General features: G+C 48.4%; 1 protein-coding gene across 1 annotated transcript in view; it reads right to left on the bottom strand.

The window, feature by feature from the left end:
* The window catches only part of LRRC74A (leucine rich repeat containing 74A), a 28,221-nt gene extending 6,801 nt beyond the window's left edge, over positions 1–21,420 (bottom strand). Inside the window, exons 1-10 of the mRNA XM_065942049.1 lie at positions 21,384–21,420; positions 19,760–19,888; positions 16,672–16,844; positions 13,410–13,517; positions 12,276–12,372; positions 9,218–9,267; positions 8,776–8,857; positions 4,856–4,941; positions 4,206–4,400; positions 1,528–1,623 (exon numbers count right to left, since the gene is read on the bottom strand). Of these exons, the coding sequence (XP_065798121.1) occupies positions 1,528–1,623; positions 4,206–4,400; positions 4,856–4,941; positions 8,776–8,857; positions 9,218–9,267; positions 12,276–12,372; positions 13,410–13,517; positions 16,672–16,844; positions 19,760–19,888; positions 21,384–21,420 (1,053 nt within the window). The remainder of the gene's footprint in view (positions 1–1,527; positions 1,624–4,205; positions 4,401–4,855; positions 4,942–8,775; positions 8,858–9,217; positions 9,268–12,275; positions 12,373–13,409; positions 13,518–16,671; positions 16,845–19,759; positions 19,889–21,383) is intronic.
* Positions 21,421–22,714: the final 1,294 nt, after the last annotated feature.

Raw genomic sequence — 22,714 nt, 5'->3', positions numbered from 1 at the left:
CAGGAGCAGAAGAAGGAGCCAGGGCTGGGGAGGAGGAGTCAAGGGAACAAAGTGAAAAGCACAGCAGGTATGTTTTTATAGCACTTTATAATCTGTGGCAAATATAAACCCCATTTTTACTTATTATTCAGTTCTAAGAAGCTTGGGTTTCAAACACAAAACATCATCACTGATAGACTTGCAAGGGATTAAAATCTTAACAAAACCCGTATTAGTGTGGCATTAGGCAAATGTGAAAGGACTTTGAACACTGTGCCTTTACGGAACTCGAGAGGAGGAGGCAGGAGCCCTGGTCTACTCCTTGCTGTGTTTCACACCTGCTGCGTGGTCCTGGGCCAGTGGCCTAACCTCTCTGTCTCAGTTTCTTTCCATGTAAAATGGGAAAACGAGGACAAGTAACTTGTTATGGGTTCAATCGTATCCCCCCACAAAAAAAGACGTTGAAATCCTAACCCCCAGTACCTGTGAATATGACCTTATTGAGAAATAAGGTCTTTGCAGATGATCAAGTTAAAAATGAGGTCGCTAGGGTGGGCCCTAACCTGATGTGACTGGTGGCCTTATAAAAAGCGGACCCTGGGATACAGAGACAGACGCGCACGCAGGGAGAGCGTGAGATCTGCGGCTGAAGGCAGAGATCCAGGGTGAGGTTTCTACAAGCCAAGGAGCAGCAAAGATTGTCTGCAAATTGCCAGAAGCTAGCAAAGAAGCAGGGAGCAGATTCTTCCTCACAGTCCTCTGGAGGAACCGACCTTACGAACACCTTGACTTTGAACTTCTAGCCTCCAGGACTGTGAGACAATACATTTCTATCACTTGAGTCCCTTGCTTTGTGTACTTTGCCTTGGCAGCCCTATGTCATGAATACATTCTACCACCTCCCAGAGTAGAATTAAACGACTTGGCGCCTATAAAATGGCTTTGGGACTAAAAAAAAAAGAGCATAAACTGGTAGACACGTATAGGATATTGTTGGCAGCAGCTCCCACCTCTAGGATGATTCATGTCAGAGTACCCGCAGAGTGGAGTCACCTCCTCAAGCTTCTCGCCCCCATCAAGGTTTTTTTAATACTCAAATACTACTCTGATTAGAGTAGGCTGAGTCATGAAATGAAAACACAGATTTGGACATGTTTTCATACTCAGATTATAAAAATCCTGTGATTGTGGAAGCATTCTAAGGCCCAGAGCCATCCATCGACAAAGCTGACTGCAGACAGGTCTGATCTGGGGTTCCCCCACCTTTGATTCTGCTGTTCCTCCTCTCTGCCCTCAGGCCCGCTCTTGGGGGTGCAGGTCCTGGGTTCCCAGGATCAGGCAAATGATTTTACACCATGATGTTACTGGCCGACTGGCTACTCCGATGGAAAGCACCCCGGAGGAGGGCAGAGTTGTACCCCAAAAGGAGTGTTTTTTTTTTTTTCCTGGAGCACTTAGGCCCTGAGGGCTAGAGCTGTTGGCATCTGGCCCGGTGGCCATGGTAACTGGCATGCTCCCTTAGTGTGAGCAAACCGTTAGATCACTTACAGAAATGTCAATATCCTCCATCTTGGATTTGGGGTTCCTCTTGATGGACAGGATAAGTAACAGAGCCCCATCCATACTTATGGGGTTCAGGAAAAGCTGTGGGAGAAAGGGCAAGGCAGAAGGAGGCAGAGATGGGGGGGCAGAAAAGGCTGGTTCAGAGCACGGTGTCCATACATTCCCGTCAAAGCACAGTCTATGTCTTCCTTCCAGATTTCTCTGTAAGCACCCATCTCCCTGTCTGTCTGTCTGTCTGTCTGTCACCCACCCACTTGTCCATCTCACTGCTCATCCGTCCAGCCATCCAACAAGCATCGGCTGGGGCCCTGCAACATGCCAGTCACTGGTTAGGCACAGGCAAGCGTGACAAGATCTAAAATGAAAATATTCAGTCATTGTAGGAAAAAAATGTCAAAATCACCTGTATTTCACTAACCAGAAAAAAAAAAAACCTTTGTGGCCATTGTGCTGAGGCAGCTTTTTAGTCTTTGAGAAGTCAGAGTCTCTGAACTTTCCTTGGCATCCTTGGCCCCCAAGGCTGAGTCCTTGGCAGGCTGAGTCCGTCCTTCTTGTCTGAATCACCCCAGTGCCCATCCAGGCAGGCCAGCCTCTCAGCTCCCTCAGTCACCAGGCGGCCTCCTGGAGTGGTCTGCATCACCAAGCTACTTCCACTGGTCAGAGTCTGACTCCCTGCTGTCACCTCAGCGGCTCTAGGGTGACTGCCCTCTCGGATGGTGGCTCGGCTTCACTGATTCCTAACCCCTGTTCTTCCACCAGCACTCCCACGTCTGTGACCCCCCGAGTCACCCCCAGATCTTGCGGGAGTTGGAACTGCAGCAGAAAGCCAGGTAGAGCTGACTCCCCTCTGCCTCTTGCTAGCTGACAAGTCACACAGCCTCAGTCTTCTCAACTGAGCAGTGGGGCTGCTGGAGCTCACTTGGTGGGGCTGGGCCAGGAGTAAGGAGACAGATCACTTGATACGGAACCTGGCTCAAGGGAGCTCCAGAAAGGGGACCTGTTAACTCAAGGCCTCATCTTTCATCAGTTCTCAACTTCCCAGGAGCTTCTATGTTATAAATTAGCATCTATAAGCAAATTAATTAAAAATGAAATAAGCATTCATTTTCTTAATAAATATTCATGGGGCATCCCATGGACAGAGGTGCCTAGTGGGCTACAGTCCATGGGATCACAAGAGTTGAACACGACTTAGTGAGTAAACCACCCAGGACTCTGCAAGTACAGGGGATATAACAATGGGCAAAACCAAATACGTCTGTGTCCTCAGGGAGCTCTCATGCTAGTGGGTGACAGACAAGTCACTCCGAACGAGAATATAAAGAGGAACTCTGGTGAGTTCTGGGAGTACGGGTAAACGGGATCTGAGGGTTCCCCGGGGGTCCCTAGGGAACTGGGGCTCCCACTGTGTTCCGAGGCAGACCAGCAACTGAGGCCAGTCGGGGAAGTGGCGTGGGCAAGGTCCTGCAGGGAGGGAGATGGAAAAAGCCCCTGCGGTCTCCCCTGGTGGCCCAGTGGTTAAGTCGCTCAGGACTCTTAGCAACCCCATGGCCCATACAGTCCGTGGAATTCTCCAGGTCAGACTACTGGAGTGGGTAGCCTTTCCTTTCTCCAGGGGATCTTCCCGACCCAGGGATCGAACCCAGGTCTCCCACATTGCAGGCGGATTCTTTACCAGCTGGGCCACCAGGGAAGCCCAGGAATACAGGAGTGGGTAGCCTATCCTTTCTCCAGGGAATCTTCCCGACCCAGGGATCGAACCAGGGTCTCCTGCATTGCGGGTGGATTCTTTACCAGCTGAGCTACCAGGGAAGCCCATGGTTAAGAAGCAGCCTGCCAAGGCATGGGGTGCGGGTCTGATCCCTGGTCCGGGATGATCCCACATGCCATGGAGCTCCTAGACCCTTGCACCACAACTACTGAAGCAGCCACCACAATGAGAAGCCTGTGCACTGTAATGAAGACCCAGGGCAGCCAAAAAAGTTAAAAAAAAAGACCCTGAGGCATTGGCTGGAGCCTAGGAGTTGGGGGGAGGGTAGACTTGAAGCACCCGGGGGAGTGAACTGGGTTTGAGCGATGGAGGCCCTGGGGAGATGGGGGCTTTAAGCTGTAGAAGAGTAGGTAGGAGTGGGGTTAGAAGCCAGATTTACACTCCAAACTCACACTCTGGCTGCAGTGCAGAGAAAAACTGGAGGGGGGATTCCCTGGCAGTCTAGCGGTTAGGACTTAGCACTTTCACTGACCGGCCCCGGGTTCAATCCCTGGTTGGGGAAGGAAGATCCTGCAAGCCACTTGGTGAAGAAAAAAAACCTGGAGGAGACCCAGATGGGGGAAAGGAAAACCAGTTAAGAGACAAAGTGCTATCTGGTGCCAGGTGAGACTGGAGGGTGTGACATTGAGTTTACAGAATAAAGACAGCCAAGAATGTAGATTTTTCTCTCCAGCAACATCCCAACCCACTCCCGCTCCCCTCACCCCAACACACAGAGATACACACGTGCGTGCACACACACGGACGCAGGGACACAAACACAGATGCACACCCACTGGCGCACACGCATGGGTGCAGAGACACACAGATATGCACGGTTACACACACATGGAGCCTTGCACACACACATGTACACACAAGCTGTCCTGCCCCCAGCCCGGGTGAAGACTACCTTCAGAACTTTGAGGCTTTCATTCAATTCCAGGGCTCTGCTGATTTTGGAGAGCCCGTCGTTGGTGATGTTGTTGCTGCTGAGGTCTAAGTAGGTCAGGTAGCTGTTGAGTCTGAGGACCTCCCCTAGGGCCGCAGCCCCCTCGTTCCCAAAGCTGTTCATGGAGAGATCGAGTTTCTTGAGCGACACGTTAGACTGCAGGGAGAAGGGAAAACAGTGCCAGCATCAAGGCTGCAGGCAACTCACCCAGCCAACGGGCCCCCATTTTTGTCCCCGGCCGGCTTCCAGACAGAGTGCTCAGTGCTCTCCGGGAGAGGGACGGCCAGATCTCTCCAGCTCCCTCCCAGCTGGGCTCAGAGTCTCAGAGCTCATTCTCTTTGGGTGAAGGTCATTCCCTTCGCCCCGAGTTAAACTGCCCCTTTGAAGTTGCCCGCAAAGGTGCATACGAGACCCCAGTAGGGCGAGTTTACTGGGGAGGGATTTGTACTAAAGAGGGACATGTGTTCAGGAGGCAGACTGACTGTGCAGAGCGCCCAAGGAGGTCTCAGTAGACCATCCTCAATGGTGACCGTGGAGAAGGGGTTCAAGATGACGGAGGGCCTGGTCATCCTCACCCGGGCTCAACCCTGGCTCCGCTCCCGCAGGCTTACCCGGAGACCACTGCACAAGGCCACCACTCCCCGGATGCAGAGGTGGTTCCAGCTCAGATCCAGCGACTGGAGCCCTACATTGATGGCTGAGGGAGGGGAGGGTGTCATCTCAGCCTCCCCCACCTCCCAGAGAACCCAGGCTCCGGGTTGGCCTGAGATCCACGAAACTGGGGGTAAGAATGGCTCAGTCCTCATGCAAAGCAGAACGCTGAGGCAATAACTTCTCAGTTATCCATTTGAACCCCAAATTACAAGGTGACTCCCAACGCCACAGCAATCGTATGTTGCAGGTGACAGGATACACTCTGTACTGTCTGGTCACAGACATTTTCCTCCCAAAATCTGTTTACTCCATCTCACGGCAATATCACCCGCGAGACTCTTCCAAAGGAGACTTTTAGTATGTAAGAAGAGTGACACGCTTGCAGATGCTTACCACGGCGTCACTTACAAAAGTAAGGTTTGTGACTCACGGGGAGCGGTAAAGCCTAACACAAATATCCACCTGGTGGGAGATTACACAGTCGTTAACATAGATGGAGACGGCATGGGAAAGAGGGGTTGTGTTTACACAGGGAGACTCTGGTGGGCATGGTGTTCTATCACATGATATCACTTTCATGGAGACCGATGGGAGCAGTGGAAGCCACAGAGTGTCCATCCAGGAGAACTTTACGGATACAGCCAGGTGGAAGGGGGGCGACATCAGGCTTGTCTGGAAGTTGGGTTTGCACCGAAATTGCAATTTTTTTTTAACTTAAAGATGCTTTTGATCACAGGCGACATAGGGCTGGGGATGCATTCGAAACACATCGCCACTGTCATTTTCATCTGGGGAGGGCGGATGTGCTGAGGACGCTATTGGGAAGGGAGACTGAAGTGCTCTTGAAGGAGACTGAGTGGGAGGAGCTGCTTCAGGCCCAGGAAAACGTGTTTTTCTGTTTTATTTTTCATGGACAGAGCGCTCTGTACTGGTCATGTCTTTCCCTTGTGTCAACCACCAGGACAGACTTTCAGGGACGTGCACACCACCTTCTGTCATATTGAGAACACACTTTTCTCCTGCTTTCATTCTCTCCCTACCTGTCTCCCTCAATCTCTTCCTACCCTTCCTTCCTCTGTTGTGCCATGTCCCCCACTTAAGTTATACCTTGCACTCCTGCCCCTCTTAAATGACCACAAAATTATTTAATTCTGTTCTCACCACTTTCTCGCTATGTGACCTTAGACATAAGGCAGAGGTTCGCTCAGTCATGTCTGACTCTTTGCGACCCCACAGACTGTAGCCTGCCAGGCTCCTCTGTCCATGGGATTCTCCAGGCAAGAATACTGGAGTGGGTTGCCATGCCCTTCTCCAGGGGATCTTCCCGACCCAGGGCTCAAACCTGGTTCTCCCACATTGAGGCTGATTCTTTGGCTTACTTATCCTTCCCTTACTTCTGTTTTCTTATCTATAACATGGGAATGTTAACCTTTACAAAGTTTTATTTCTTTTTTTGTAAAGATTGATGTAAAGAGCCTAGCGTGATGCTTGTCACATAGTAATCATTTTATATTTGGTAGCTTTAATACACAAAGATTTTTAAAAGCTGCATATATAGTATGGTGACAACGATATTGAAACAGAAGTTAGTCTGTCTCATTTTAAATTTATGTTTCAAATTTTAATTTTAAAGTGTTTGACAATTAATTTTCAAAGGGAGACTCAAACTGCCCAATAGTTCATTTACACGTTGCTCTTCCGTTCCTTCCGCTCTAGCTGAAGATCTTGCCTCATTGCTTTCCTGAGGAAACCGCAGCGGTGGGGTGAGAGAGCTCCCCCCTCCGAAAGTGCTGTCTCCCAGCCCCACTGCCCCCCACACCCACTCTTGGGCTCCCCCTCTTTTCAGTGAATGATGGGTCCCTACTGCTCTCAGGCTATCCCTCCATCTTTGTTATAGATACGATTGCCTCCTGTCTTTTCAAGGACTTCGCTCCTATAATTATCTCCTCCTCCTTCTTCATCATCAGGTTCTATTTCTCTTCTTCCTATCAGCATTTCCCGTCCTTGCAAACCTTCCTGGACCCTATGCCCCCCATCTTTCTGTTCCAGCCGTGTCTCAGTGGAGTGCCTGGGGTTGCTTACATGGCTATTTCCACTTCTTTGCATCTCATTTTTAGCTCAATCCACTCCAGTTGGGTTTGCATATTCCCCCACTAGTTATTTTCATGCTGGCAAGTCCTGTGGTCACTTTTCTGTCTTCTTATTTGACCTCTAAACAGCACTTCACCCAGCTGACCACCTCCCCCTTCTTGAAAATACTTCCCCCACGTGGCTCCTTGGTACCTCACTTTCCCTGCTATTTGACTCATCACTCCCTCTCCAGCTCCTCCTTCTCCTTCTGTGACCCCTTAAAATGTTGGAGTGACCCCGGGGGCCACAGGATGGATGGCCCCCTACTCAACTCTGTCTGCACTCTTCGCCTGGACAACCTCATCTGGACAGGTGGCTTTAAATATATCGCAAATATGTTTCCAGTCCTGACCTGTTCTCCACTCTCTAAACTGACCCAGCAAGCCACCTTCCTGACATCTCCGTGTTGGCATCAAATGGGCATCAAAAGCTCTTCCTGGCCCAAAGCAGAAACCTTGACTCCTAACTCCTGACCCTCCATACTGTGACTCCCTGAGTTTCCCCCACTGAGTAAACACCACCTCCATCTCACCAGGAACTGAAACAGAAGAATCACGAATCTATCGTTCTCTCTCCCTTTCCCTCCCTCTTCCCGTCAGCAAGTCCTTTTGGCTTTACTTCCAGAGCATATTCTGAATCCATCCCCTCCTCGAGCCTCCTCGCTGAGCTCACGGTGTGGTCCTGTCCGGGTCTGGAACACCATGTCTCCCTCCTCCCCTCCTGTCCTCCTCGGATGCAGGTGTCACGAAGCTTCCCTGGGCGGTTTTCTCTCCCCTCCCCATCTAGATTAGCACTCTGTCCCCACTGCTAGGAGTCCTCTCTGATTCTACTCATTTCCCCAGGAGTGAACATTTAAGGTTTTTGTCCCCCCTCTTTTACAACACTTTTGTTATAACTAACCTCCTCGGACAGCTCTCTCTGTATGCATGAGGCCTTCTCTGAGACACCTATAGAGGTGAACTGCGTCACAGAATATATACATTTCCAATATATTACTAAATGTAGCCACACTGTTCTCCAAAGTGCCTTTATCTAGCAGACTTCTGAGTTTCCCTATCTCTTGTTCATTTTCACCGCCATTGGTATTCTCAGACGGGAAATTTTTACAGCTCTGCTAGATGACAAAGGAGATCTGTTTGTGGTTTTCTTTTGTATGTTTTTAATTACTGAAGACTGTGGACACTTGGTTTTCTTTGGTCACTATCCACATGCTTTGGCCAGTTTTTTTTTTACTGGTAGTATTTATCACTGCCTAATTGAGCTAGAGGACGTTTCATCAGTATTCTGAACAGTAATCTTTTATATTTTACAAATGTTCTACATTTCTACTCCCTAACTAGTGCTTATCTTCTATCATTGCCCCACAATTTCTTTTATCATCTAAAAGTTTAAACTTTACTGTTGTCAAATGTATGAATCGTTTTTGTTGCACTTTCTGCCCACTGTTTTGTTACAGTGTCTGCCCATTTCTGTTTAATAATCTTTAGCCTCCCTGAAGTCATCTCTGTATTACTTCTCACAGAAACAAGTTACTTCTATGTTACTCTAATCTAATCGTGTTAAAGTTTTTTTACTTCCCACATTCAGATGTTTGCTCTGTTCAAAATGAATTTGGGGCATCATTTACATTACTTTTTATAATCAGAACTTTCAATAACAATAAAAAAACAGGAGATGAGCTCTGATAAGCCATCCTACCCTATGTCCCTCCCTTTTCCGGGCTCCTCCCCTTCACAGCAGGACTCACCTAGCATCTGCCCCAGGTACTCGCCTGCCTTTTCACAGAATTGGTTGTGACTGAGATCCAGTGATTTAATTCTGTAATTGTTCTAGAGAAAGAAACAGTGCAGAAAAAGGTGATTTTTATCTCCTCTGTCTTCTCTGCAAATGCCTCACTTAGAACACTGGGATGGGCGCCTGCGTATGCTGAAAATTAAGTAGGCTAGTGTTCTTAGATGGAGGACAACTTCTTGTTCATTTCCTGTAGAACTGTTGATGATTGCTAGGAGAATTTAGCACCATCCAAACAGTCCTACCACTTGCTGAGGCTTTGATAGGACTGGAGTCTGAACACTCAGCAGCTCCCTACACCAGGCAAGTGGCCTCACTCCTTCCTGACGCTCAGAGCCACCCATGTCCCAGCGGCATCGCCCATGCGGCTCGCTGCACCCGCACCCCTGGCTTCTTACCGACAAGGCTTGACAGAACAGCTCTGCAGATTCTTCCTTGAAGTTATTTCCTGCAGGGAAAGGGGGCATTAGCAACGTTCTTCAGACGAAGGCTCCCTAACCCTCCATGTCCTAGTCCTGCCAGTTTCTTGCCTTTGGAACAATTGGACATGGGAAAGGCGGCAAGTCCAGCAAGGACGTCCTGTGTGGCACGTGGAACTCCGCTCCGTGTTACGTGGCAGCCTGGATGGGAGCGGGGTTTGGGCAAATGCTTAAAGCAGTGTTTGGCCTCAGAGGAACACACGGGAAGAAAGGCAGCTCATCACCATCTCTTTAATTGCTCCTTCCCTTCTCTCTCTGCCATGATGCTGCAGGGAGTTTCAGAAGTTAGCACACCATGCCCTGTGAATCCACTGATAGCATAAACTCCTGGCCTTGTGCCTAAACTCTGATATTCTAAAAATGCTAATTCAAGTCTAAGCAGCAGAGGTGGGACTGGAGAGATGAATGAAGCACTTACCGTGTGTGCAAAATTGAAGAGGTGCCAAAAATATCGGTAATCGCGATGAGTAACATCTTAATAGTTTAAAATGCAAATCAATGCAAAAACATCTATGATGAACCAAAGTTTAAATAAAAGCAGGATCTGACCCTGTTCTTCACCCAGTCTGTCCCTGTGGGATCCTGTGGTTTAAAGTGTTGATATTTTTCTTCACCATGGATTTATCTTAATTTTGACTTTTAAAAATGTTGCTTTAAGATGTTATTTACTTGGTTACTGAGTTTTTTGTTGACCCTTAAGTTCTGTGGCTGAGGCGAGTGCCTTCCCTGTCTTAGCCTAGCTCTGGTCCTGTTAAGGAATCTATTGATAAAACACTGGTGATTTGGGGGAATAGATGACACAAATTCTTATCCCTAAATTTCTCCTTTGAAAGTTTAATAAACCGTATGTCTCTAGCACTCAAAAAGTGCTTGGCACATAGCAGGTTCTCAGTTAATCCTGAATGAATGAATGAATCCACTGAAACACAAATACTTTCTTGGTTGTTTCTGGCACCAGGGCAATGAAATGAGATGACAATCTAGTCAACATATAAACTTATGTAATCTGTTACTCAAATTGTTGTATTTATACTATTTGTTACCTGTCCTGCATCAGCTGTAAGAAATTATTTGGAAGATAGATGAAAAATACATATTCTTAGCCTTTCCCCCTAAAGATTCTGATTTAGCAGCCTGGGATAGGGTTGGGAAGTTTGTATTTTCGCAGAGAACTTTCTGGATTAATGTTGTATTAGAGGTCTTAGTCAATACAACCAAAAAACTCTCCAGGAGCCATAAATATTGGAAAGAAGAGACAAAAACTTCCATTGTTTGCAGACATGATCACCTACATAAATAATCCAAGAATATTAACAAAGTGTCAGAACTAGTAAGATAATTCAATAAAATGATTGACAATAGGCTCAACGTACAAAAATTGATAGCTCTCATACATACCAGGAATAAGTAATTAGAAAAAGTGGTAGAAAAAGCATTCTATTCTCATAAGAATGAAATGATAAAGACTTAGACATAAAGCTAATATGAAATATGCATGACTAATAATGAAATAAAACTATAACAATTTATTGAAGAACATAAAAAAACCTGATGAAACCAAGTTCTTAAGTGAAGCTGTTCAATATTTTGAATATGTCAGTTCTTTCCTGAATTAACCTAGAATATTAAATATAACTCCAACCAAAATCCCAATAAGTTTTTTTTAATATAACTTGACAAAAAGATTTTAAAATTCACCTGGAGGAGAAACTGTCTAAGAATAACCAAAATTACTTTGAGAAAGGTCAAACTTTGTCCACTCAGATATTAAACACATTATTGTTGTTGTTTAGCCACTAAGTCATGTATGACTCTTTTGCAGTCCCATGGACTGCAGCCTGCCGGGTTCTGTCAATGGGATTTCGCAGGTCGGAATACTGGAATGGGTTGCCATTTCCTTCTCCAGGGTATTTTCTCAATCCAGGATCAGAATCTATGTCTCTTGCATTGCAGGTGGATTCTTGCACTGCAGCGCCACTGGGGAAGCTCAAAACATATTAAGATATCTAATATAAGCATGTAATATAAGTATAAAACTAATATATTGAATATTACATACTTGATGTATTTCACAAATTTCAACTAATTATAACATATTACAATTTTAATATTTTAAACAAATACTAAAACGGTACAGTGTTGACATAGAAATAGATAAATGAAATGGGATAGAGACTCTAGAAAGGAATCTATATTTATATGGCAATTTAATATATGATGGACTTCTCTGGTGGCTCAGATGGTAAAGAATCCACCCATAACGTAGGAGACCCAGGACCGATCCCTGGGTCGGGAAGCTCCCTTGGAGAAGGGAATGGCAGCCCACTCCAGTATCCTTGCCTGGAGAAGCCTGGTGGGCTACAGTCCATGGGGTCGCAAAGAATTGGACATGACTGACTAACACACACTTTAATATATGTTAAAATGGCATTCAAGTTAGTCAGTAAAGGATAAGTTATTCAATTAATGAAGCTGGGCACCTGGCTATGAATTTTATCTAGGTGAAAATAACATGCATGATTTCTACCTAATGCCATGAACAAAAGTAAATTCCAGATATATCGAAGATCTATGCGGGGAAAAAAAATTACAAAAATATTTGAAGAAAATAAAGGAAAATACTTTAAAATCTGAAGCAGAAAACAGTTTTTAAGCAAGACTACAAAAATCAAAACCGTAAAGGAAAAGACTGATGAACCTGACAAGAATAAATATATAAACTTTCATATAAGAAAGCACCATGTGTGAGGGCTAAGTCGCTTCAGTGGGGTCTGACTCTTTGCTACCCCAGGGACTGCAGCCCACCAGGCTCCTCTGTCCATGGACCTCTCCAGGCAAGAACACTGGAGGGGGTTGCCATGTCCTTCTCCAGGGGATCTTCCCACTCCGGGACTGAACCTGTGTCTCCTGCGTCTCCTGTATTGGCAGGCAGATTCTTTACCACTGGCACCACCTGGGAAGCCCTTCATAGGCTCACCTGAAAGCTGAAGACTGAAAAGCGAAGAGGTGTTATTCTGGAGGAACTCGGAGAGGATTCTGGCCCCCTTCAAGCCGAGATCATTGTCGGAAACATTCTAAAAGGCAAGAGAACACTTCTGTATGTAAAAATCTCACCAAAGGGCCCTGGTTAACAAATGATGGGGGGTGGGGGCTCACTTGAGGCCTGTCCTAAGGGCATAAGGTTGGGTAGAGAGGGCAGGTGTTAGGTGAAAGGACTGGAAGGGTTAGGAGGGTTAGGGAGGTTAAAAGGAGGCGGAGGAGGACCGGACCCCTGGTTTTTCTGATGTTTCATGGCGAGGCCCTAGGCTGGTCTCAATTCTTTGAAGCTGACCTCAAAGACTCCCCCCACCTCCCCAGTTTTGCCCTGGTATTTTAGATAAGCACATTGCATGTTTTTTTTTTTTTGGAAACCGAAGGCAACTATTTGGAGGGTTTAGTATGAAACAATTGAAAAACAAATTAAGAGCAAGCAATGATTGTAATTCCCTTCATTGGTTCCTGAAGCATGAATTACTGTCCTCGGAAGCAGTTGGGGTATAAATGGACACAGTCCCTTCGTGGGAGGGACTAGTGGGCTAGTGGGGCTAGACTGAGGGGCTAGGGGGAGGGACTTTATATAACTTCATCTTTTATCATCTTGGTTGTTTCTTCCCCTTCTTTTTTCAAGTTTTAAAATTGTGGTAAAATAGACGTAACCCAACATTTGCCATCCTAGCCATTTTGAAGGGCTCAGCTCAGCAGGCTGAAGTACATTCATGCTGGTGTCCAAGCATCACCATCACCTATCTATGGACACACTGCATTTTATGAAACTATCTCACGACTTAATTTTCTTTAAGAAAGTTCACGTTAAGGTAACTCTAAAGAAGTCTGTCCATTTAGGGACTTGTGAGGTCAGATGGAAGTAGTTTCTCAGGGTTTCCTGTGCCCACGGGGAATGCAGAGTCCCTGGTCAGCCTCTTAGGTGTGGAACCTCCTCTGAGAAGTCACTTTTAGTGGGGGGGAGCCCCCTGATTGACAGCAGAAAGCCTGGAGGCGGGGCTCGGGGAGGGGTCTCTGGATTCTGAGACCCTAAGTGTGGAGGCAGGAGCCGCAGAGCAGGGCACGGTACTATCTCCTGCAGGTAGTAGTTTTCCTGCAGCATCTCCACCAGGCTCAGGATGCCCTCCGGCATGATGCAGTTGTCCGCCAGCTCCAGCGTGAGGACAGTCGTGTTGGACTTCAGCCGCCACAAGGGAAGGGGGAGAGGGAGAAAGACGGATGGTGAGAGAGTCAGTTCCCTGCCTTTGCCCAGAACCCGTCACCCCTCTTGACCATCCCGGCCATGTCAGAGGGTATGGAGGTGCAGGCTAGCAGCTCTGGAGCAGCAGCTAGCAACAGGAGAATAAGGCAGGGGACTGAGCTTTGTTTTGTTGTAACTGTTGCTTCGTCACTAAGTCATGTCCGACTCTTTGAGACCCCCGGTGGACCACAGCCCGCCAGGCTCCTCTGTCCATGGGATTTCCCAGGCAAGAGTACTGGAGTGGGTGGCCATTCTCCTACTCCAGGGGCTCTTCTCAACCCAGGGATAGAACCCATGTCTCCTGCATTGACAGGTGGATTCTTCACCACTGAACCACCAGGGAAGTTTTGCTAGGACATGCTTCTTCTGGGCACCTCTCTCCTCAAAAAGGGATTCCCAGGGGGGATTTAGAAGAGGGACATGACACCAGAGTCCTGCAAAGGGGAAGGCATAAGGGTGAGGGGAACAGATTTTAACCATTTAGCTTCGAGGAGAGAGGCCTCTGACCTCCTCCAGGATTAAGGAGAACGTGGTACATTTCAGTTCAGTTCTGTCACTCAGTCGTGTCCGACTCTTTGTGACCCCAAGGACCGTAGCACGCCAGGCCTCCCTGATACATTTAAGAAGGGTATTTAAGCCTAACGCATCTCCTGTGCCATCTTGCTCAGAGGCCTCTCTTCTAGTTTAGGCTTAAGGCTTTTCTGGCCTCTCTGACAGTCAGGCTGTTTGGAGGGAAGTGGAGCTTAAATCTTGTTCGAATTAGTTTTTTTTTTTTCATTTAGTTTTAATAGTTGGAGGCTAATTACTTTACAACATTGTAGTGGGTTTTGTCATACATTGACATGAATCAGCCATGCAGTTTTTATTGGCGTCTAACTGCTTTCCAATGTTGTGTTAGCTCGTGGGGTACAGCAAAGTGAATCAGCTCCACCCCCTCTTTTTTGGAGTTCCTTTCCATTCAGGTCGCTACAGAGCAGTCAGCAGAGTCCCCTGTGCTTCAGGGCAGTCTCATTAGTATCTATTTTATACACAGTATCAACAGTGTGTACATTGCACACTGTACATTGCAGTGCCAGCCTCCCAATTCTTCCCCACACCCTTCCCCATCGGCACTGGTACGTATTAGAACCTAACTCTTAAATATCTACATCCAAGCTAGTCCGCATTCCCACAGGGAGCAAGGCAAGTGGAAATGACTAGCACTGCAGCAAGAGGGACTGGGGTTCGCTCTAACCAGAACTTCCGTCCTTCCCGTCCCCACCTCGTTCCCCGTGCAGAAAGGCAGAGAGAACAGACTCATCTTCGGACCTGAGCATCTTCGAAGTGCACAAAGCCGTGGGAGAAGTAGAATGTGGTAGGAGCTCTCGTCCTAAGCCAAGGGAGAGTGTCATAGGGTGAATTACAGCCACGCAGGGAGGTCCCTCGGGGCCTTCAGGAAGTGTCTTTGGGCCTCAGCTCTCTGCGGGGAAGGGGTGGTGGTGGCAAAATTCAGCTGGGCTCAAAGGCAAGTGAGCTGGCTCAGGGGGCCTCCCAGTCTAGGCATCACTTGGCAGAAACTGGGACAGAAGGACCACTTTCAGAGTCGTTCTGGGGGCCAGCACAGTGCGTGGTGTGGCGGGTGGGCCCGACCGCCAAGTCCATCTACATTCATTTCACAGGGGTGAGTATCTATTTGTCACCCTCTGTGCCAGTTGCCAGGGAAACAGGGATAATCAGAAACCGTCCCTCCTCTGCAGGGGGCCCACAACCCACTAAGTGCAGGGGCATGGAGATGGGCGGAGGAGGGATAGACCCAGAGACGTATGAAAATGACCCCTGCTGTTGGAGTGCTCTTCATCTAAGCCGGGGGAGAGCACGACATGTCAGAAGTTCAACTGTACCGGAGATATCAGTAATAATTAAAAGTTCAGTCCATGGGAATGTCACAATGATTAATTGTCAAATGGGTGATACAGAGGATCAGAGAAGAAAAATTCCCCCTAAACAGAAATTGCTGTTCCTGAGAGCCAAGTGGCCTAAGTCCTGAGTGGATTTCATTATATTCCATTTTTTTTTCCCCATGAAGCTCATGATGTAATGGTGCATTCCTAACACTTCATTAATCAGTCTTTCAACGCTCCATGAATTTCAGGATGGCTTTGTTCTTTCTCTGCTCTTCCCTCCCTTCCCTCCTCCTCCCCAGGGTCACGTCCAGTGACTTCTCAATGAGCAAGCACTAAGTGCAAATGCCGTTATAGATCCAAAAATGAGTGCTTTAAAAAAAAAACAAACTTTTTCTTTACTGTCCTAAGTGAACAAACAGTGTTGTGCTGACACTGTTATGACACCTGTTACATTGTCTTTTTTCCTGAGATGGAGTCAGTTTTGCATATCATCAATTATAAATACGGAACGCTATATAGTAAGTTCAAGGTCAAGTCCTTGTTCACTCATGCCAAGCTGAGCGAGAACATTTTTCTTGTGGGAAAACAGGATTCACTCTGCAGTGTGATCTTGAAGAATTACATCTAATATTGCAAAAGGCAGACATGGAATGGAATGGTTCGGTAGTGAACTCATTTATCGCAAAGGTGAGCTTTGGAACGGAGACCCGGCTGATATTTCGTCTTGTGTTTTTGCACTAGCATATGGGCCCTAGCCCAGATCAGTTGCTTTTTCAGTGTCCACAGCCTTGTGCCTTTGCTTCCTGGATATGAAAGAACACAGACTTTCAAGGTCCGGGTCTCTAGTAACATCCTTCCTAGGAGCTAATGGGCATCTGTGCCTATTGGGGAAATAGCTGATAGTCATGCAGAGTCTGGGATTCCATGTGGCTCAGTAGTAAACAGGAGAAGGCAATGGCACCCCACTCCAGTACTCTCGCCTGGAAAATCCCATGGACAGAGGAGACTTGTAGTCTGCAGTCCATGGGGTCACAAATGAGTTGGACATGACTAAGCAACTAAACAATAACATGCAGAACCTAGGGCAAGGTGGGCAAAGAGGTTGCAACTCAGGTCCCACAGTAGGGCTCTCTGACTCTTGGGCCCACCACCCTGTCAAGCCCCCACCTCTGCCAGGCTTCACGTGCCCCCACTGGCAGCATGCTCACCACCAGGGCTATAGCAATAGCCTTGGTTCCGTTGGGGCCCAGCCCATGGTGGTTGAGGTTCACGTAGGACTCCTCCATGTTCCGGATGAAGTAGGAGACGGGCACTACTCCCACCAGTTTGCAGGCCTCCAGGTACAGCTCCTTTTGTCCAGTGGTGAAAAATTTCTCGGTATCTGCAAAAATAAGATGCAAGAGGAAGAAGCAGAGTTTCTCTTCTTCCTTTGCCTTATCTTCCTGCTAACCCAGACCACATCCGATTCTGACTGGTGTCCTCTCTGCTTGAGGGTCCTCTACTTGAGGAGTTCTAGCTCCAATTGGAAGGTCAGCCCGTGGTGGGAGACTCTGACTCCAGAAAACCCCATGGGGACATTCCCTTTGGGTAAGAGAGAAGGTCCCTGGTTTTAGACTCCAAGCTACCTGGAAGGAACAATGTGCTTCACTCCCACCTTCCTGGGTTGACTGCGTAAGGGTGTGTGAGGATGACCTTAAGGATGTGTGAGCCCATCTATGCCCACCTTGGGACGCCTTTGAAAGGTCAGCTAGACAAAAAGCCGGTGGTTTGTTGACAGTTGAGGGAGTTTCCACTGCAGTTTTAGTTTCACTGTGCTCACTCGTGTTCGGCTCTCCTGTGATCCCATGGACTGTAGCCCACCGAGGTCCTCTGTCCGTGGCATTTCCCAGGCAAGAACACTGGAGTGGGTTGCCATTTCCTCCTCCAGGGGACTGTCCTGACCCAGGGATTGAACCCGCATCTCTGTGTCTCCTGCATCGGCAGGTGGATTCTTTACCACTCGTGCCGCCTGGGAAGACTTTAGTTTCATTACCACTGTTAAAATATGAGCCACAAAGTTTTATGAAATATTTAGAGAGTTCCCAACTAGAAAAAGTCCAAGTAGGATGCAGTGGGCTTTTGTATGTGCAAGAATGGAGACCCCCAAATCCATTGGAAACAAATAAACTTGGGTGCTGGGGGCTGAGTTCCTTGGACTTTAGACCAGCCTGGCTAGTGGGCAGCGGGCAGTGGGCCTCCCTGGATTCTGGATGCCCCATGGCCCTGTCCTCACTGAACAAACTCCACTGATGCAGAGCTTCCCAGGGCCAGCTGAGGTCTGAGCCAGCATCTGTTTCCCCTTCACATCCCTGGGCCTTTGGCCAACTCACCCTAAACATTTCTAAGATGGACAATGAAAGCTTTGTTGGTGGAAGGACAACGTCTTTGCAAGCAAGTTGATTTTATCGGCACAGCTACAAATTGGCCTTCTTTTCTGGGTGATTGTAAACCAGGGGGTTTTTCGAGCTTCAGCATTATGGACATTTTGAATTGGATCATTCTCTTCTGTGAGGGACTGTTATATGCAGTGTAAAATATTTAGTAGGATGTTTTTCTTCACACATTTTTTTGGGCTATGCCGTGCAACTTGCAGGATCTTTCCCAACCAGAGGTTGAACCCTGGTGCTCCCTGCAGTGGGAGCACGGAGTCTTAACCACTGGACCACCAGGGAAGCCCCTGAGCAAGATTCTTGGTCTCTACCCGTGAGATTCGAGTAGCATCTGCCCCCTCACCCCACCTCCAGTTTGCCAGCTGGCACTCGGGGTGCAAAACAGCCTGTTGTACATGAAGAGCAGAAGTAACGTCCCTCTTCTCTCCCTCTTCTGTAGCCTCTCCACCGGCTTGCTATTCCTGCCCAGGCTCCCGTCTCGGGCCATTGCGGGAGACTCTTCCTACCCCATCCTCAGCATCTCAGCGCCAGCTGTGGGGGCACTAGAAACTGAAGGAGCTGAGCCCTGAGTTTCTGTCCAACACAGAACTGTGGGGCCCAGATTCAGTCCTTAGAGGTTCCTGTTTGCCCAAACAGCATAGGTAACCCCCAGCTTTGTCCTTGGGACTCACTCTCCTCTGTTGCAGTCCTCTGACCACTTCTAGCTGTATTCACTACAGTTATATTTTAGAGGCCATTTGCAACAGTATTATCACTTGCCGGCCATGGGTGTGGGGAGGGGGAAAGAGATAGAAGCCGGAAACTGGGACACAAGGTCCATTGTTTCTATCTGACACCCCTCTGACCTTGTAAAACTGGGTGTTGCAATCAGCATCAGCAGCAACCTTGAAGTGGAAAAGAAGTTAGAAAGGGAAAAACAGGATTCCCCGGGGGGTGGCAGGAGGAGGTTTGTGTGGAGGGTGAGGCTGTAAGTTGACTATGGCGGGGAGGTGACCATTGGTGGGGTGACGACCATTGGCGGGGAGGTGACCGTGTAGAGGAGCCATGCAGCTGAATTCGGCAGAACAGCCTTGCCTGCATATCTGCAGCCACTGATCACAGTGCATCCCCCCAGCTTCGAAACACAGGAGAGGAAGAGGTTCAGTCTGGGAAGTCTGAGGCCAGCCTATCAGGCGGGGGACCAGCATTGTTCTGGCTCTGCTTCCTGTGTCCTTTCCGCTCCTCCTTCCTTGGGGTAACCGGGAGGGAGGAGAGGGTGGAAGTGATGTTTGCAACAGCCCTCAGCCAGAGCCCCCTCCCCTTACCCAGACACGCTTGGATTTGTTGAAGGAAAACATAGGGCCCTCGACCGGGGGGTAACAAGAACTCTCCTCTGGGAAGAGGAAAGTCGCCAGCATGCCAGACGGGCCCCAAATCCTCCAGGGGCCCCTGGGATAGGGCATATGGAGGGCCGATGGACCAGTGGGGTGAACATCGGGTCAGCAGACGCTGGCAGACTTCTCGGCCGCTCGCACAGTCTTTCTAAACCTCAGTTTCCTCCCCTGTAAAAAACAGGTAAATAATGCCTACCTCCTGGAACTGGTGCAAAGGTGACATAGAGGCCACTTGTGGAAACATTCAGAAAACCAGAAGCCCCTGCCCTTTTATTGGTCCAGCTTTCGACAAGCTGATGCCATGGGCACGGGATAGCTGCGACCACCACCCCCGGACCGGTCTCAAGGAGGACGAGGCATAACGCCGAGCATAGCCATGTTCCCGCCGTAGCACGTCCCTCCGGGTAGAGCCTGGCTTGACGGCGGGGACTGATTTCTGCAGCTTCTGAGCAGGCCGGCGAGCCACCCCTCGCCCCTCAAAGGCCCACGCTCACCTTCGATCTCAAGATCTGTCTCTGAGCTCTCCTGGGCTGGTTTCTCTTTTTCAACAGCCACGGGGGCTTCAGCCTCACAGTAGAGTGTTTCATCACTGCTCTGCGGCGCGGACACACTGTCCCTTTTATCTGGAAGAAAAACTCAGCTCCTTGATTCTGGAAACAAAAGCCATCAATCTGCCTTTCCCGTGGAGGCCAGCTCTGGCCTTCTTGCCCCTCTGTTTTGCTCGTTGATGACCTGGGTCTTGGCTGCAGCCACTGACCCCAGCCTTATATGGCTCAAGCGTGCCCTCAGCCCTGTTGGGGGGCCCTCACCCTACGAGCCCTCCCTTCGCTGACACCGAGCAGCCTCCTGTGCTAACTGCCCTTCGTGTTTCCCTGAGGCTTGCCCCTGTCCCAGCCCCTGGGTTGGGCCAGCCTTGGACACTACTTGCTCCCTCTCTTCCTTCCTCCTGGCTTGGGTGGGGTTCAGGGTCTGCTTCACTCTTTCAGAGAAAGGACGTGTGCGGACGCGGAGGCTTCCTCATTGGCAGGCACAGAGAACAAGGGCCAGGGCAGGTGACTTGGGTCAAATGTAAAATAGAACAGAACAGAAGCAGCCTCAGGGAACCGGAGGGCTAACTTGATTCTTAAGGATTTGACCTAGCTTCTCTTCCTTCCAATCCAAATTTATGACCACGCAGAAGGAAGAGCTTGCCAATCTCCCTGGGGTTGAGAGGTTGAGACTAATTGTTATGGTTAAATACAAGAGTCTTGGGATTTCCTCACACCAGTCCCCTGCACTTGCTAGCTGGGACTTTTCTGTCACTGCGCCTCTGATCTGGAACCAGTCCTGGGCTCCTTCCTACAAGCCACACACAAAGGCAGGGCTAGTCATGCCATGTCAGCAGGATGCAGAGGTCTGGGGAAGCCAGGTTGCACAACCAGGTGGCCTGTCAGAACTCAACCAATCTACTCTTTTAGGTGGGCTGAGCATTCACGGCAGGGGTCACAAGTTTTGACCACCCAGGTTCTAAGAGAGTGGGGTTCCAAATGAGCTCATGGAGATCTGTGTCTTTCTCAGCCCTTGCCCATAGACCCAAGCTCCAACATTCATTTCCCAGTCTGTAAGTCAAGGTCTGTGTGACAAGGGGTGGAAATATTAATAGCAGTGGTCTGACACTTAGAAGACATACAGCAGCTTAGCCATCAAACATAGCCATCGAAAAGTGATGGTGTCTTAATTTCTTCATTACACAATGTTGGAATTCCATCCAACCAGTGGAATGTTGCTAACTGTTGAACTGGCTCTCCAGAACAATGAAAAAAAAAATCCTGATTTGTTAGCCAGTGTAGTGATGTAAATATTCCAAACATGGTGGATTCCCAACTACCAACATGATATTAACCAGCTCACAGAATGAAAATTAAAGTCATCCAGAGCTGGTATGAACCGGTTCTAGCCCAGCATTGTATGCAACTGTCTCGCTCCGTTTGGCCAGCCCTGCAGTCATCACACATTATCCCAAATCTATAGGGTCCCAGGAGAAGAGGGAAGAGGGCTTCTGGGTCTGCACAGTCATTAGGCATTACACTTGAGGCAGCCAGAAGGGCCTGAGTGGTGAGACATGGGATGCATTTTCACCTTTTGTCTCAGGCTCAAGAGGTTCGTCATTGTCCATGGTGCCAGGGCCCTCTTCGGGGCTGCTGCCAGCTTCTTGCCACCCTTCTTCTGCTTCCCTAAGAAGCTACCAGTCCATTCACCTCTGTCTCAAAATTTATGTACCCTGCCCTCACCCAGACATATCTTAGGCAGGGAGCCTGTAGTTATCTTTCCATCCCAGCAAGCCCTGGGGAGAGTGAGGTTTGGTGGGATGTGCCTGGATTTGACCCCAACTCTGTCTGGGAGAGGGAGCCACTTCCTAGGATCATCAGGGAGAAAGGTATAGCTCTATTCCTGGGAGCCCTGTTGAAAGGATGCCCACCCACCTGCAACTTTATGACTTAGGACCCACTTTCATCTCATCTTCAGCATTCCATGACCTCATGCAGTCATTGTGATCCATGAGGGTAGACCTGGCAACAGCGAGCCTCCCACCCTCTTGGTGACCCTGGCGTCATCTTTTCTCTTGTGTCCACTGGGACCAAGCCCTGGCTTGGTTGTGAGTGTGCAGGTGTTGTTGGGAGGTGCCTCTCAGTGGAGTTGTATTTCCCTCTGAGTCAGGACCAAACCCAAGCCCCTTAAAAAGGTGACCGTGAAGAGCCACCGCCATGTTCTTCTCTCAAGGTGGTTGTGCTTCAGGTACGAAATATTTCAGTGATGGGTGAGGTCAGTTTTCTTCTTCCCAGTTCTTTCTGCTTTTTTCTTTCCCCCTTGGGAGAGTATTCTCAACCTTGGAGCAGAAGATCAAAAGCAAAGCACGACAAACATATGTTCTATCATTACAACTGGTTGCAGCAAAAGCATTGTTCAAACTACTGGGCTGCCTAACTTGAAACCATTCAACCATCATTCCCACGCTTGGCTGTTTTCACATGCCTTGGAGCTGAAGCTCACTTGCATTTTACTGTCAAGAGAATCTGGAGAATACTGTTCCTTCTTGATAAACTATCAGCGCATCAACGGGCAGGTCAGTGACTGGAGGGCTTGGGGACATGAGAATCCCTCTTTGCCACTCAGAAGAATGATGAAGATCTGGGGATGCATGTAGGGAAAACATAGTTAGAACCTTGAATCAAAAGAAATATGTAAATCTGAGACATGACTCATTCCTCCAGGCATTCATTCTGAAAATTTATGGAGCATGTGTTACATACAAGGCACTAAGATAAGCACCACAATGGGGAGGGGAATGCAGACATGATTAAGACTTGGATCTTCCAGTGTGTGTATAATACAAGATAGAAATTGACAGGGCCACTCCTAGGTTGTGAGAGTCCTGCGAAAATACTTTTGGCAGAGCTTCTGTTCAAATA

Source organism: Muntiacus reevesi, chromosome 7 (genome assembly GCF_963930625.1).
Source record: "Muntiacus reevesi chromosome 7, mMunRee1.1, whole genome shotgun sequence".
Taxonomy (NCBI): Eukaryota; Metazoa; Chordata; class Mammalia; order Artiodactyla; family Cervidae; genus Muntiacus; species Muntiacus reevesi.
Note: the sequence above shows the minus strand (reverse complement) of the source record. Positions and strands in the feature narration are given on the sequence as shown.